This window comes from Octopus sinensis, linkage group LG1 (assembly GCF_006345805.1).
Source record: "Octopus sinensis linkage group LG1, ASM634580v1, whole genome shotgun sequence".
Lineage (NCBI taxonomy): Eukaryota > Metazoa > Mollusca > Cephalopoda > Octopoda > Octopodidae > Octopus > Octopus sinensis.
The window spans coordinates 57,927,332-57,942,066 of record NC_042997.1 but is presented as its reverse complement, the minus strand read 5'-3'; the positions used below and the strand labels follow the sequence as shown (position 1 = coordinate 57,942,066).

The 14,735-nt window shown below is 38.2% G+C and overlaps 1 protein-coding gene across 1 annotated transcript in view; it reads right to left on the bottom strand.

The window, feature by feature from the left end:
- The window catches only part of LOC115212900 (universal stress protein in QAH/OAS sulfhydrylase 3'region), an 81,561-nt gene extending 67,684 nt beyond the window's left edge, over window positions 1–13,877 (bottom strand). The window contains exon 1 of the mRNA XM_029781705.2: window positions 13,568–13,877. Within this exon, the coding sequence (XP_029637565.1) occupies window positions 13,568–13,634 (67 nt within the window). The 5' untranslated portion in view covers window positions 13,635–13,877. The remainder of the gene's footprint in view (window positions 1–13,567) is intronic.
- Between the last annotated feature and the right edge of the window lie 858 nt (window positions 13,878–14,735).

Below are 14,735 nucleotides of genomic sequence, written 5' to 3'. Positions count from 1 at the left end.
AGCAGGTGGTCTTAAAGTCAACCAGAGAAGTTGAATTGTTGGGAAACTTTTTTAACTTGTGTTTTATATCTATTATTTAAATTTCTTCAAAATTGGAAATATATGAATGCTCACTGGGTTTGTATAAGAGAGCAAAGCTACAGGAATCTAAAAGACAAATGATCACAATAAGCAATCAGCTACCCTACCCTAGTTATTACCGCTCCCCACTGTAGGATTCCTCACCATACAGGTGACCGGCACAGCTGTAAGATGCATTAATGATCTATAGCAATTGGAAGGGTATGACCCAACTGAAATAAACAGTAACAACTGTGTGACGTGAGGACTAAGGGGAAATGTAAGTGCCACCTCTGGAGTTTGCCAATGATCACTATGCAGATAGGTAACCTTATAGAATAAATTTGCAATCTATAAATGTCTTTGAATGACCAATCACTTATCTGCAAAGACCTTGAAATTAATGTTACCATCTGGGGACTATCTCTGACCCAATGATAATAAAAAAAAACTCAAAGGAGGTCTGCAGCCAAATAACTTTACTCAAAATAACACTTTGCAACTGAATCAGTGGAGACAAAGATGCTTCTCCTTTACATGGACAATTTATGCACCACATTGCAGAAATCACAATCTAAATATATTTCAAAGTAAACTCTTACACAGTTGTATCATTGAATTACAAATAGCACTCATCTTGTATACTCAGGTGATTGTACAGCTTCCAAGACTACAATTGTATTTGTCTTGGCTTATAAAAAGTGACTAAATTGTGGGGGTTAAACCCCCATTAAAGGGTCTTACTAACTCATAAGAAGTTGAAATTTTAGGAATATTACTTCATTTGTGTCTAATATCTATGGTTTAAAATTTCATCAACAGCAAAATTACATGAATTTTCATGGGGTTTATGGCCTCATTTTCAAACATATACTGCATTACATCTGTCGAATTCTTTGTCGACTGAATCGATCCCAATGTATTTGTTTTATTTTTATAAGCTTGGTACTTATTCTATCGGTCTCTTCTTGTCAAACCAGTAAGTTATGGCAATGTAAATAAACCAACACCAGTTGTCAAGCAGTGATGAGGGAGAAGCACATACACTTACATATATATACATATACGATAGATTTCTTTCAGTTTCTGTCTACCAAATCAACTCACAAGGCTTTAGTTGATCTAAGGCTATAGCAGAAGACACGTGTCAACTTACCACACAGTGGGACCATGTGCTTTGGAACCAAGTTTCTTACCATACAGCTACACCTGCACCTATATATATATATATATATATATATCATCATTATTATTATTATTATTTGTTCCTTTTCAAGCCATGCCTGGCTTATAGGGCCGGTTTCCCAGTTTCCTTGGCGTATAGGTTCTCCACCTGGAAGGGACGCTGGTCCATTGCAGGTGAGCTGCAAGATGCAGGAGGAAAGAGTGAGAGAAAGTTGTGGCGAAAGAGTCAGCAGAAGTTTGCCATTACCTTCTGCGGGAGCCGCATGGAACTTAGCTGTTTCACTCCTAAACCCACACATCACCCGGTCTGAGATTTGAACCTGTGATCCCTCAACCACAAGTCCGCTGCTCTAACCACTAGGCCATGTGCTTCCACATATATATATACATACATACACACACACACACACACACACATATATATACATATATATATATATATATATATAATATATATATATATATATATATATATATATATACAGGAGGTTCCGCTAGGTTCCTCACAGGCAAAGAACATAGGTACAAAATTTTCTGGGCAGGGAACATTGACGGGGTCGGGGTGTGGGTATACTTCTTGCGGAGAAATGGGTTGATAAGGGAATAGAGGTAGTCAGAGTCTGCGATAGAATATTTAGGATTAGATTAATGTTACATCATGGGTTAGCAACCAATATCTCAGGCTATGCCCCTCAGCTGGAGCTACCTGATGGATAGAAAGACTGATTTTATGATACCCTCTTGCAGACTACCTCGTTGACAAATGACAGGGACCTTCTCTTTGTGGATGGCGACTTCAATGGACATGTTGGACAACATGGCGTACATGGAGGCTATGGTTTTGATTCCTGCAATGAGGAGGGAACCAGGCTGCTGAAGTTCTGTGATGCAAATGATCTTATGGTTTGCAATACTAACTTCAAGAAACCTACCAGTCACCTAGTTACCTCCCAATCTGGTAGACTACATCCCCACCAGAAAAAGGGAAAGATGGCAGCTTATAAGTGCCAAAACCTTCCCAGGCGAAGAATGTACTCTACAACATAGACTAGTAGTTAGTGACTTCAGGATCAGGGCTAAATGGATGCCCAGAAGACGACCAGCATGAAGGAGAAGGGTCTGGAAGTTTAAAGATCCTGCAAATGGACAGAGATTTAGAGACGTATTACTCAAAGCTTTTGACAAAATAGAAGGAGATATAGCATCACATGATGTGGAAGACAACTGGAAGTTTCTATGGGACAACCTGCTGAGGGCCACTGACCAGATCTGTGGATGATGCAAAGTCCCCTCTCAACGCAAAGTAACTTGGCGTTGGAACATTGTTGTTGACAGGGCCATTAGAGAAAAGAAACAGGCTTGGAAGGACTGGAAGAACGGTGGTAGCAGGGAATGGTACCAGACTGCCAGAGGGGAAGCAGATAAGAAAAAATTTGCCAATGTTCTGTGCCATGAGGACCAAAGACTTGAGGTATTTCGTGTTGCAAGACAGTGTGTGAGAGAGAATCATGATGTCGTAGGAGAGAAATGTGTCTGCATGGATGATAGTTCACTTGCATTAAACGCGGCTGCAAAGAGAGAGTTTTGGAGACACCACTATGAAAGGTTGCTAAATCAAGAGAGTGAATGGAAGAAAGAGAGTCTGCTGAATGCTGACCCAACAGAGGGACCAGCTATCCAAATTGACAGTACCTTGGTAGACAAAGCAATTAAGGGTAGGAAGACAGGGAAATCCCCTGGCCTATCAGAAGCCACTGCAGAGATGCTCAAAATATCTGGCGGTGTAGGCTATAGCCTAGTCACCTGTATAGTTAACCAGGTGATAGACGAAGGAGTCATACACAATGACTGGTATAGCAGTATAATAGTCAACTGTTACAAGGGTAAAGGTGACACTTTAGATACAAATAATTACAAAGGTATAAAGTTGTTGAATCAGGTAATGAAGGTCATGGAGAGGGTCATCGCCCAACTAATTAGGGAGAGAGTCAGTCTAGATGAGATGCAGTTTGGGTTCGTGCCAGGGAAAAGCACCACTGATGCTATATTTCTGGTAAGACAGCTGCAAGAGAAATACCTAGCCAAAGATAAACCTCTTTACCTGGCTTTCATTGACATGGAGAAAGCCTTTGACAGGGTCCCCGATCCCTTATCTGGAGGTCAATGAGGAAACTAGGGATAGATGAATGATTAGTGAGAGCTGTGCAAGCCATGTACAGGGATACTGTCAGTAAGGTGAGGGTTGGCAACAAGTACAGTGAAGAATTCCGGGTAGGGGTCCACCAAGGATCAGTCCTCAGCCCCCTTTTATTTATCATAATCCTCCAGGCAATAATGGAGGAATTCAAGATAGGATGCCCCTGGGAGCTCCTCTATGCTGATGACCTTGCTCTAATTGCTGAGTCACTATCAGACCTAGAGGAAAAGTTTCAGGTATGGAAGCAAGGATTAGAATTGAAGGGCCTTAGAGTCAACCTAGCTAAAACCAAAGTCTTAATAAGTAGGAAGGCAGACAAATCACAAATCCCTTCAGGTAGGTGGCCCTGCTCGAACTGTAGAAAGGGCATAGGTAGAAACTCCATAATATGTACCCGGTGTAAGCTATGGACACATAAGAGGTGCAGAAATATCATAGGAAGGCTAACTGGGAAGATAGTTTTTGTATGTGGCAAATGCTCAGGTGCTATAAACACTGAAAATGTACAGAGAACAGCTTCTGTCACATTCCAGGGAGAAAAACTACAAGTAGTTAATAGCTTCCGTTACATAGAGGACCAAGTCAGTAGCAGGGGTGGATGCTCTGAAAGTGTAGCTGCTAGAATAAGAATAGCCTGGGCAAAGTTCAGAAAGCTCCTACCTCTGCTGGTGACAAAGGGCCTCTCACTCGGAGTAAAAGGTAGACCGTATAACACATATGTATGAACAACCATGCTACATGGCAGTGAAACATGGGCTGTGACTGCTGAGGACATGCGTAAGCTTGCAAGGAATGAAGCCAGTATGCTCCGTTGGAAGTGTAATGTCAGTGTGCATACACGACAGAGTGTAAGAACCCTGAGAGAGAAGTTGGACTTAAGAAGCATCAGATGTGGTGTGCAAGAGAGACGACTGCACTGGTATGATCATGTGTTGTGAAGGAATGAGGACAGCTGTGTGAAAAAGTGTTACACCCTAGCAGTTGAGGGAACCTGTGCAAGAGGTAAACCCAAGAAGACCTGGGATGAGGTGGTGAAGCATGACCTTCAAACATTGGGCCTTACCGAAGCAATGACTAGTGATCGAGACCTTTGGAAATATGCTGTGCTTGAGAAGACCTGGCAAGCCAAGTGAGACCATAACTCATGGCCTATGCCAGTGGGTGTAACCAGCCCACTTATGCATACCCCTCATTCATTGGACAATAAACTTTGCTTGTGAAGACCTGTTGAGACAAATGAAATCAAAATCAAAATTGCTAATGTGGCCAATGACAGTACTGCCTGATTGGCACTCATGCAAGTGGAGCATCAAAAGCACCATTTGAGCGTGATTGTTTCCAGGGCCACTGATTGGTTCTCATGCCGGTGGCACATAAAAATCACCATTTGAACATGATCATTGCCAGCATCACCTAACTGGCACGTGAAAAAAACAACATTCGAGCATGGTTGTTGCCAGTGTCAGCAGACTGGCCCTTGTACTAATGGCATGTAAAAGCACCCACTACACTCTCGGAGTGGTTGGCATTAGGAAGGGCACCCAACTGTAGAAACTTTTCCAGATCAGATTGGAGCCTGGTGCAGCCTTCTGGTTTGCTAGTCCTCAGTCAAACCGTTCAACCAATGCCAGCATGGAAAGCGGATGTTAAACAATGATGATATGTATATGTATGTATGTACGCATATATGTACATATATATATATATATATATAATATATATATATAATATATATATATATATATATATATATATATATGTATAAATATATGTGTGCATGTATATATGTGTATATATGTGTGTACAAATTACATATACCATCTCTATATATTTATACGTACATATATATATATACAAATATATACATGCATACATATATATGCATACATATATTTATAAATATATATACATGTACATACATATACATGTATACTCTACATCTATACATTTATATATATATACATATGTGCAGATGTATACACACACACACACACACATATATATAATAGACCAGAGTGTACATACATCGCTATATGTATATAAAAAAGAATACAAAAAAGGGACAAGAATGCAACAGGTGACAACAAAACATCCAGACAGTTAGATGATACAAAAAGGGACAAGAAAAAACAAGGACAAGTCATTCCCTGCCGTAAGGCTTCACTTCCACACATGCCAGCTTAATTTAATTCATCTTTAGTTGAAAGACACCTGTTATTTGCATTTATATTTGTGTACTATTTCTCTGTTTTTTCCCGTCCTTGTTTTCGTACACATTTGCTTTCTTCCAAGGAATCTAGTGCTCTTAGCTTAGATTTTACAAATACAAATAAGAGGACATCAACAACAAGTGTCTTTCGACTAAAGACGAATTAAATTAAGCTGGCATGTGTGAAAGTGAAGCCTTACGGCAGGGAATGACTTGTCCTTGTTTTTCTTGTCCCTTTTTGTATCATCTAACTGTCTGGATGTTTTGTTGTTGTAATTTATATAAATAAGGATGATAAGAGTGTTAATTTAAATATCGATCTTATCAAGTGGCCAGCATGGGAATAAAAACCTTCAAAGATAATAATTATTATTAAAATTATAATTTAGGGTATCTTAGAGATACCTCCACGCTGGAAATAGCAGCCAAAACTTGACTCTAAAACCACATTAAATGTTCATACAGCACCAGGAGAGAGGTTTTGACTGCTATTACCAGTGAGGAGGTATCTCTTAGATACCCTAAATTATAATTTCACACACACACACACACACATATGTGTATGTTTGTATGTATATATGTATGTATGTGAAATAATAGTTTCACTTTAATAGTTTCAGTATTAATAGTGAAACTATTAAAATGAAAGTATTTCACATTACAATAGATAGATGTTATTGTTTCACTTTTGACATATAAGACTGAAATAGTGTAAGAGATATGAGATTGCTCTGGGCTCACATTAGGCAAGAAGTTGAAAATTTTTTTTGACCCATGACACCGTATGGATCCTAAGTAAGGCATCGGTAAGAAATCGGTTGTGTAGTTCTCAAGTTTTAGGGAATCACACAGACAGACTGACAGATAGATACACACACACACATTGTCATCTTTATATATATATATATATATATATTTATCATTTAATGTCTGTTTTCCATGCTGGCATGTGTTGAGTAGATTGACATGAGCAAGCAAGCCAGAGAACTGCACCAAGCTCCACTGTTTTGGCACACTTTTTATGGTTGGATGCCCTTCCTAATGCCAACCATTTTCCAGAGTGGACTGAGTGCTTTTTACATGTTACCCACACCAGCAAGGCCACCAAGTAACTTGCAAGAGAAAGATCCTTTGAGAAACATTTTTTCTCTCACTTTTTCTCTTGTATTTATTCTATATCCTTTCAAAATTTCTCCCAGGTGTTACCCATTGGCCTAACAACCCTTAATGTTTGTCTTCATCAATTGTTTACACCGTACATCCACTCTGTCATTGTTTGTTCGTTCAAAGCTCTAATTCTCCAGAAATTTTATATTTTTAAAATTTCTAGATATGCTGTTTTATGAAGTTTTCCTGTATTGTCATTGAAAGCTCCAAATAGGGAGTAATTAACAGTCAACAACTGAGGAGGGGTTAGACTGTTTTTTGGTATTTTATCCCGTACTTGTCTCTCATTATGCATTTATGTATTTTTCACTCATTGGTGATGTCCTGTTCTTATTGTGTATTTTTTGGTAATTCATCCTGTACTTATCACTCAGGTGTCTACGTAATTTTCACTCATTGGTGATGCCCTGTACTTGATGTATTTTATCAGCAGCATCATCATCATCGTTTGACGACCGTTTCCCATGGTGGCATAGGCTGGATGGTTTGACTGAGGTCTGGAGAGCCAGTGGCTGCACCAGGCTCCAATCTGATCTGGCAATGTTTCTACAGCTGGATGTGCTTAACACCAACCACTCTGAGAGTGTAGTGGGTGCTTTTTACATGCTACCGACACAGGAGCCAATCAGGCGGGTCTGGCAACAATCACGTTCAGATGTGCTTTTTATATGCCATTGGCACAGGAGCTAGTCAGGGAGTACTGGCATCGGTCATGATTGATTGGTGCTTTTTACATGCCACTGGCACAGGCAGGCTTGGCATCGACCACATTCGGATGGTGCCTTTTACGTGCCACCAGCACAGGAGCCAGTCAGGTGGACCTAGCATCGACCACATTCGGATGGTGCTTTTTCCATGCCACTGGCACGCAAGCCAGTCTAGGGGTACTGGCATTGGCCACTTTTGGTTGGTGCTTTTTACGTGCCACCGCACGGAAGCCAGTCAGGCTGACTTGGCATCAACCACGTTTGGATGGCGCTTTTTATGTGCCACCAGCATGGGAGCCAGTTAGGGGCACTGGCCCCAGCTACAATATTAGCTTTATTTGACTCAACAGGTCTTCTCAAGCATATGTATTGCCCGACACAACAGGAGTATTCTTAACAAGGCCAGACATGTGTGGCTGCAATCTCACTTTAACTGCTGGGTCTTCTCAATTACAGCATATCTCCAAAGGTCCCAGTCTCCTGCCATTGCCTCTGTGAGGACCAGTGTACGAAGGTCATGCTTCACCACCTCATCCCAGGTCTTCCTGGGTCTACGTCTTCCACAGTTAGGGAGTGGCACTTCCTCACACAGCTGTCTTCATTCATATGTAACACATGGCCATACCAGTGCAGTCACCTCTCTTGCACACCACATTTGATGCTTTTTAAGCCCAACTTTTCTCTCAGGGTGCTTACACTCTGTCGTATATGCACACTGACATTACACATCCAGCGGAGTATTCTAGCTTCATTTCTTTCAAGCCTACGCATGTCCTCAACATTCATAGCCCATGTTTCACTGCTGTGTAGCATGGCAGTTTGCATACATGCATCATACAGTCTACCTTTCACTCTGAGTGAGAGATTCTTAGTTGCCAGCAGAGGTAGGAGCTCTCTGAACTTTGCCCAGGCTATTCTTACTCTAGTCGCTACACTCTCAGAGCAACTGCCCCCACTACAGACTTAGTTGCCTAGGTAGCAGAGGCTATTAACTACTTCTAGCTTCTCCTCCTGGCATGTGATGGAATCTGTTTTCTGTACATCTTCAGTGTTTATTGCCCCAGTGCATCTTCCACACACAAAAACTATTTTCCCAGTTAACCTTCCTTTGATATTGCTGCACCTTTTATGTGCCCATAGCTTACACCTGGTACATCATATGGAGTTTCTACCCAAGCCTTTTCTACAGATCGAGCAGGGCCATCTACCTGAAGTGGGTTGTGATTTGACAGCCTTCCTACTCACTAAGACTTTGGTATTTGCTAGACTGATTCTAAGGCCCTTCAATTCTAGATCTTGCTTCCACATCCAAAACTTTGTCTCCAGTTCTGGCAGTGACTCAGCTATTAGAATAAGGTCATCAGCATAGAGGAGCTTCCAGGGGCAGCCTGTCTTAAATTCCTCTGTTATTGCCTGGAGGACTATAATGAATAAGAGAGGGATGAGGACTAATCCTTGGTGGACCCCTACTTCTACTCGGAATTCTTCACTACACTCGTTGCCAACCCTCACCTTACTGACAGCATTGTAGTGAAATTTCTAAAAATATTCACTACCCTATATATTTTACATATATGATTTAAGCATTTCGAAGATCAGTTCGGCATTTTTCATTTACTGCTGACTGAAACTGCGCTTGCGTGGTGAATTTGAAAAATTATAACATATAATGATGAGACATGTGTTATTTGTCTCTAAATTATATGTTAATGCTATGGCGCAGTTACTGATGAGAATTTTGCCTCGCAAATTATTTTATTTGCTAAAAAAATTCGAAACCTAGGTATAACGGTAAAAAAAATAACAAGGTAAAAGTTTTTATTTTTCATTCCCTTCAAAATTGCTCTTAAATGTGGTTTTGGTCATTTTGACTGCTTCTTCTAGCATGTAAAATTACCTGTTAAAGTTCTCTTGTGTTTAAATGTACACTATTTTATATTGAGTATATATATATATATATATATATAATATATATATATATATAATCTTTTATTCCTCACTTGTTTCAGTCAGACAGTGGCTATTCTGGGGCATGGCTTTGAAGAACTTTTAATTGAATGAATTGACTCCAGTACCATATTTTCTTTTCAAAACATGCTAATTATTCTATTGGTCCTTTTGCTGAATTACTAAGTTACAGGATGTAAACAAACCAACATCAGTATATATGCATATATGCATATGCATATATACATACATACCTACATACATATTTCTATATATATATATGTGTGTGTGTATATATATATATATTTGTCTACATATAGATAGACAGACAAAATAGACAGACAAGCAGACAGACTGACAGGCAGGCAGGGAGGCAGGTAAGTAAGCAAGTAAGTAGGTAGGTAGGTAAGTAGTTAGGTACATTCTGAGAAAGTGTTTATAAACATAAGCCACCCACTTGAAAAGAGGCAGTATGGAAATCCATACCATCCCACCTCCAGATGATGGGTCTACAACTTGGAATGTTGATGAAGATTCATTTGGGAACCAGGCAGGAAAAATACATATATGCACACACACACACACTCACTTATAAACACCCATGCATACATATATGCATGTATTTAATAATACATAAATCAATATTTGCACGTGAAATAATATTACATCAACAAGAGAATATGTATCACATTTATAATGTATGTACTAACATAGAACAACTCTAGCTGCAATACTTTGGGTCAGAGAAACTTCTTGTAGGAGACTGTGCTTTAAAGAAGTTTCTCTGAGGTAGAATTTTACAGCTAGAGCCATATGTTAATACATAGATTAAATGTAACAGGCACACTCAAATTAATATATCTACACACACATGTCATCATCATCATTTAATGTCCCCTTTCTGTGCCTGCACGAATAGAACAGTTTGACAAGCTAGAGGTCTATTCACAGGTCTAATGTCTACAAAGAGTATAGAGTGTCTATATATACACATATATATGTGTATATATATATATATAGATACACATATATACATATATATATATATACACACACATGTATATGTATAAATACATACACACACACATATATGCACATACATACATACATACATACATACATACATACATACATACATACATACATACATACATACATACATACATACATACATACATACATACATACATACATACATACATACATACATACATACATACATACATACATACATACATACATACATACATACATACATACATACATACATACATACATACATACATACATACATACATACATACATACATACATACATACATACATATGCATAATAATTTATTTCAGAGAAACTTATACATGCACAAATGCATGTGCACACACACACACAGACACACACATTTATACACACACAACATGTTAGTAATGAACCTCTAAGCTTGTTTAACATATTATTGTGCTGATGGTATCATATGAGAATACTGTAGATTTTATTTTATTTTATTTGTTTACTTGATAAAATGTGGTAATAATCATTTGAATAATTGCTTATTGAATGATTAATTAATTTAAATTTACTAGTGATTAATAGATGTTAATCATGTTTCAGTGTGTTTCTATTTTTTTTTTTTTTTTCGTAAATACATTATTGGCAAGAAATCTTGAAATGAAACTGAATAATGACATACATACATACATACATACATATATCTGTATGCACATAGTGCCATCTAAAGGTATTAGGACACTAAGTATTTGCCCAAGGTACCTCACAAGTCTAGGGGTCCAATTCTAATCTATGTATGCTGTCCCTTGTTGTCAATAAATATATATAAATACTATAGGTCCCAAGACATCGGTTTGCCTGTGGGACTATAATGCTGCTGAGACAGCCTTGCATACAGATATATATTTATATATATATATATATATATATACATGTATGTGTATACATGTGTGTGTGTGTGTATAAGAAGGTAAAAAGAGAGAACATAAAAAGCTTCTGACAATGCGGAAAGTTTTATAAAACGGCTACCACATCCAAGGAAGGCAGCAGGCGCGCAAATTACCCACTCCCGGCACGGGGAGGTAGTGACGAAAAATAACGACGCGGGACTCTGTCGAGGCCCCGCGATCGGAATGAGTACACTTCAAATCCGTTAACGAGGCCCATCTTCAGAAGAAAAAAAACAGTCTGGGAAATGTCCAGTTATGTAGGTTCCGTTAACCAATTCAAATTCCCTAGTGTTATGTATTATACCTAATCATATATATATATATATACACATACATACATACTCATCTACCTACATACACATGCACGTATATATATATATATATATTCACCTTCATATACACATATATACATACTCATCTACCTACATACACATGCACGTATATATATATATATATATTCACCTTCATATACACATATTTACTCAAATACAGACATAAATATATACATAGATGCATACATACACACATACATACATATTATATATAGTAATACAGAGCAAGTTTTTGTATGGCTGGATTGTCAGCACACTTGTTGGGTTCAAATATGATGAAGAAGGTTGCTAGATTCCCAACAATACAAAGAACCAGTACTTCTCAAAAATAGGGATAAACCCAGTGTAACCTCAACAACTTGGTTACCCACTCCGCAGGGACTTTGAAATTCCAGATTGGTTTTCAGCTTTATTTTAGGGTCCCTGGCTTAAATAATGAGAAAATGTGGTGTTCTACAAACTGTTCTTGACTTAAATTTCATACAGATTTTGCTAGCTTATTTTCTAATTGCTAGTGATAGTCATATTAATTCCATGAGAGGACAGACAACACACACACACACGCATACATGTGCACATACATACATATATGCATATGTGTGTGTGCATGTATATGTGCACATGTATATATTATACATATACATAAATACATGTGTGAATGTGCGTGCGCTTGTGTGTGTGTGTGTGTGTGTGTACGTATATGTGTATTTTCATTTCTGTATAACTATTTTATAAATGTTTTGATGCCATTAATAACCACCTGGATTCTGTCTCCCATCATTTGCCGTTGGATTTTACTACCAGCTGGTTCGCTCTCAGCACAAATTGTCTCTATATTATGCGCCTTTTTGACGTATTCTTATCCATTACTTATATATATATATATATATATAGAGAGAGAGAGAGAGAGAGAGAGACAGACAGACAGACAGACAGACAGATATACTACACTTCAATTTTAGTCCCAAAATTATATTATGTGTGTGTGTGTGCGTATATGTATGTACATATGTTATATATATTAGGATTTTTATTTCGTATAAAGACAGATGTATAAGAATGTGTGGCGTTAATGTTTATACCACTGGAAATTACAACTTTAATCGTAAAAATGTATATCTGGTATTCGAAATATGATCATTGATTTAGTTTCTTAACGACAGTTATCAGTAATTGAACTGTTTGTTACGTAAGCATGATAAATAATTCTTAAATTGAGAAAATTAAAAGTTTGGAAGTCTATGCCCTTTATCAAAAGCACTAACTACATAAAAAAGAATGAAAAATTAAAACGTTTCTGACAGGGAATCGAAACCAGGTCGTTTCTCTTGAAATTGCCTTCTTTAGGACTTGCCCACAGGAATAGATTATATAAGCCTAGAGACAGTGTGATTGGGTGACATTCATGACACGCTCATTATGAGTATATTGAAGAAACTGCAATTGAAAATCGAAAACGTGTGGCGATTTTGGTTTGTCAGTAACTTACGGGAACCTATTAGTAATAATGTCAATAATTTATTATAGCTTGGAGACAGCCTTGATTTATTAAAAAATGTATAAAAATGGTCATCTGTCGTCCATACCTTCTTCAAAGCATCAGCTTAGCAGTTTAAGTAAAGTGAAATATGTGTAAGATAGAGAGACGGGATTTCAGCTCTCCGGGTACTTATTTCGACTGCTTGGTACCAACGCCGAAAATAGAATAAGCTTCTATGATGTAAAAACATCTTACCTCTGTTGCTTGGATATGCGAATGTATTACACTTATTAAAAAGAGTGAATGCATTAAAAGTAGTTTACTTACAATTGAATGCATATTCGGAATCGCTGCTGCCATCAACAGCTATCACAATGGTTCTTTCTTGTGCCATTGCTAGGGTAGTCTTTTTCTATGACGTTTGAATGAAGGTCAGGGATAACAAAGTTGAGATTTATACTGAATAAACCCGACTGTAGTCAGATCAATGGATATCTGGGACAGACCACTGGACGGCAAAACGATCGTTGTGTGAAGGACTGAGAGATGGAGAAAGTGATTTTAGAGGTAGGCAGAGGTAGTGAATAAGGTAGAGAGGAATAGAAATAAAGAGAGGTAGGAATACAGCAGAAGAGATAGAGGTACAATGAGAGGCAGGGGGATAGAGAAGAGGAGGAGTTATGAAAAGATAATAGATTTATATTTATGCAAATATGTAAAAAGGAAAAGAGGGATGAGGGTTGGAAGTTTTACTAGAATGGAGAATAGGATGGGAAGGGAGTGGAGAATTTAGAAATAAGAAAGCGAGAGCAGGGTTAGACCGAAACAATATGATAGAGGGGTTGAGAGATAAATACTAAGAGAAACGGGGAGAGAAAGAGACTGACGAGCGATAATGAAAAAATAGTAATCAATGGATAGCGTTAAGAGAAACAGGGGAAATTAGGAAGACCTACAGAGAAAAAGAGAGGGTGAGCTATATGATGGAAGAAAGAGTCGCATAAAGAGAGGAGTGACAAAGAGTGTTCGGAGAGTTAGGGTGTTAGGAGAGCAGAACAGAGCAGAGAAGAGACATGGAAAGAAAAAGCAGAAGACATACAGATAGAGAAAAAGGAGGGATGTGTGACGCAGAAATTCGATCGTCTACAGAGATGATGGTGGTGTCGAGAAGCGCAATGAGCATTGCTTTTAGAATCAATAAGGAAATTTTGTGGCAGACGACTAGTTGAACGTGTTACACATGATAGCAGTGAAGCCTTCATGTTTCATTACCGAAAATACAATTACTGAACATCTCATAATGCAGGAGGTGTTGCTATGGAAAAGATATAACTAAATATTTTGTTTATTAGCAACCAAGACCGTATTAAAAAATCCTTTTTTAGATCAACTATATATAATCACACACACGTGTGTACATGTATGCACGCCTGTGTGGGTGTATGGGTGTGTGTGTGTGTGTGTGTGTGTGTGTGTGTGTGTGTAGGCGCAGGCG